Here is a 2,012-nt window from a genome sequence, read left to right as displayed (position 1 = left end):
CCTTCCAAAAGGAGAATGTGTGCACAAAGAGGAAGACAGTGCATTGATCTAGGATGGTGCCTGGAAAGTTATGGAAGGGTATTGTGACAAAAAGTGTAATTTCTGTAGTTAGAAATCTGCACTAGGGGATGTATTCTAGAAGCACTATCTGTTGATATCATCATGGCGTTCTGCTCATATTGGGTTACATCAATATCATACGAATTCCCTGCTTTGGGGCTTTTGTCATCTTCCTGAAGGGTTTTTGAAGCAATATCCTTCATCGTTATTCAGCTTCTTTGTTTCATAACTGAAGTTCACCCTGACTTTCCTTGACACCATGGGGATGGGCTGTAGAATGGCCCCTTAAGCCCTGCTTTGTCTGCCTTGTACATTGAAGGCCACACAAACTGCTTGAGTTGGCACCAAGGAGGTCTCTCTGCTCAGAGCTGCTGACCTTACTCAGCAGCACAGGCTGGTTTGCTCCCTACAATCTTCAGCTTTTTGCCCAATTTATTGTCTGCTCTTGCAGGACTGAAGGAGATTGGCAACACTCTTAAACTCTGTTGCTGTCTTCCTGCAGCACGCTGTATCTTTTGGCCTTTTATTAGTAGATTTTCCATTTGTTATGGAGCATTAGGGAGCTTCTCATGGCCAATACTGAGTAGCATGCTCAGGGATGCATTTTGTGCAACCTTGTCAGCTACATGTCTCCTGCACAGGTGCTGTGTTTGCAGAGAACTTCAAATTTGGCAGTTCTGCAGTAGGAGTCCTACTGACAAAATACCAGTTCAATTTGCCACAAGGTGCTATCTAGCTGTACTCAGAGATGACAGTTTTTGAGAGTGAATTCTTGTTCCTTAGAGACCAGACTCATTTTGCATCAGTAACCAGGTATGTCACGGGTGACGGGGTCTTTTCCACATTAGCTAAAAAAATAGTACATAAGCAGCAAGAACTTCAGAGTTAACTAGAGATTTCTCCCACCCCTCCCAGGCTTTGTCCCTCAAACTGGAAGAAAATACTCACATGCCCTCATCAGTTCGTAAACTTTTGGAGGGCACCCCTCTGGTTGTTCCATCCGATAGCCCTTTTCCAGCAGATCATACACCTGAGAAAGGTCAATGCCTGGGTACGGTGACATCCCATAGGTAGCAATTTCCCATAACAGCACCCCAAAGGCTGAAAAAAAGAGGAAAACAAAATTCCTGGTCATACATCTGCTCTTCTCTTTGTGTTGCTCATTACATTGTGGCTCATTACTGCAGCTTGAGGCAGCATCCTTTTCTTGCAGATATTTCAGGCCTGTCTAGGTGAAGACATTGTATGCTAAAAAATGCTGTTGATTCATGAAGTTGTGGTCTGGCATGTGACCATCTCCTCCCCATGTTTCTGCCCAGGCCAGAAAGCAAGTTACTGTCTAGGCTGGCAAAGAAAAACAAAATGGAAAAGAAAAAAAACACTGAAGTAAAGTTTTCTTACCCCACACATCTGATTTGATTGAGAAGGTGTTATAGGCCAAGCTCTCAGGAGCTGTCCATTTGATTGGGAACTTGGCCCCAGCATGAGCTGTGTAGGTGTCTCCAGTCATCAGTCGACTCAAGCCAAAGTCAGCCACCTTCACCACGTGATTTTCTCCAACTAAGCAGTTCCGTGCTGCGAGGTCCCTGTGCAAAAGGGAAAAAGGACACTCCTTTACTGGAGCAAGAGCAGGGCTTAAGAATACAGTAGGTAAAGGCAATGTGAGATTTGCTTTGAACAGTGTGAGAATTGAGTGGACTTAGGAGCAGTCAGCATTAGGCTTCATTCCTTAAATTCTATTACATTTGCAGTAATGAGAGCTGTTACAATGAGAAGTTTGTTTCCTGAGAATGGGATGAGATCAGCAGCTCGTCACAGACTCGTAACAGCTTTATGGCACAGCTTTACACGATTGGATTAAAACATCATCTGCAATCTGAAACTGTACCAGCTGAATGTGACTTTACCCACCTGTGAATGAAATTCTTCTTCTCCAGGTACTCCATGGCTGA

At 44.2% G+C, this 2,012-nt stretch overlaps 1 protein-coding gene across 1 annotated transcript; it reads right to left on the bottom strand.

Moving 5' to 3' along the window:
- Positions 1-1,008: 1,008 nt before the first annotated feature.
- LOC106900746 (Abelson tyrosine-protein kinase 2-like) lies at positions 1,009-2,006 on the bottom strand (the record flags this gene model as incomplete). The annotated part of the gene is made up of 3 exons (XM_014962885.1): positions 1,972-2,006; positions 1,462-1,646; positions 1,009-1,161 (listed from the first exon to the last, which is right to left on the bottom strand). Coding segments are annotated over exons 1-3 (373 nt in total), but the record flags the coding sequence as incomplete, so codon positions are not given.
- Between the last annotated feature and the right edge of the window lie 6 nt (positions 2,007-2,012).

The sequence above is a fragment of the Calidris pugnax genome, unplaced genomic scaffold (genome assembly GCF_001431845.1).
Source record: "Calidris pugnax isolate Ruff unplaced genomic scaffold, ASM143184v1 C14891148, whole genome shotgun sequence".
NCBI lineage: Eukaryota > Metazoa > Chordata > Aves > Charadriiformes > Scolopacidae > Calidris > Calidris pugnax.
The sequence above is the reverse complement of the archived record's forward strand: the minus strand, read 5'-3'. Positions and strand labels throughout refer to the sequence as shown.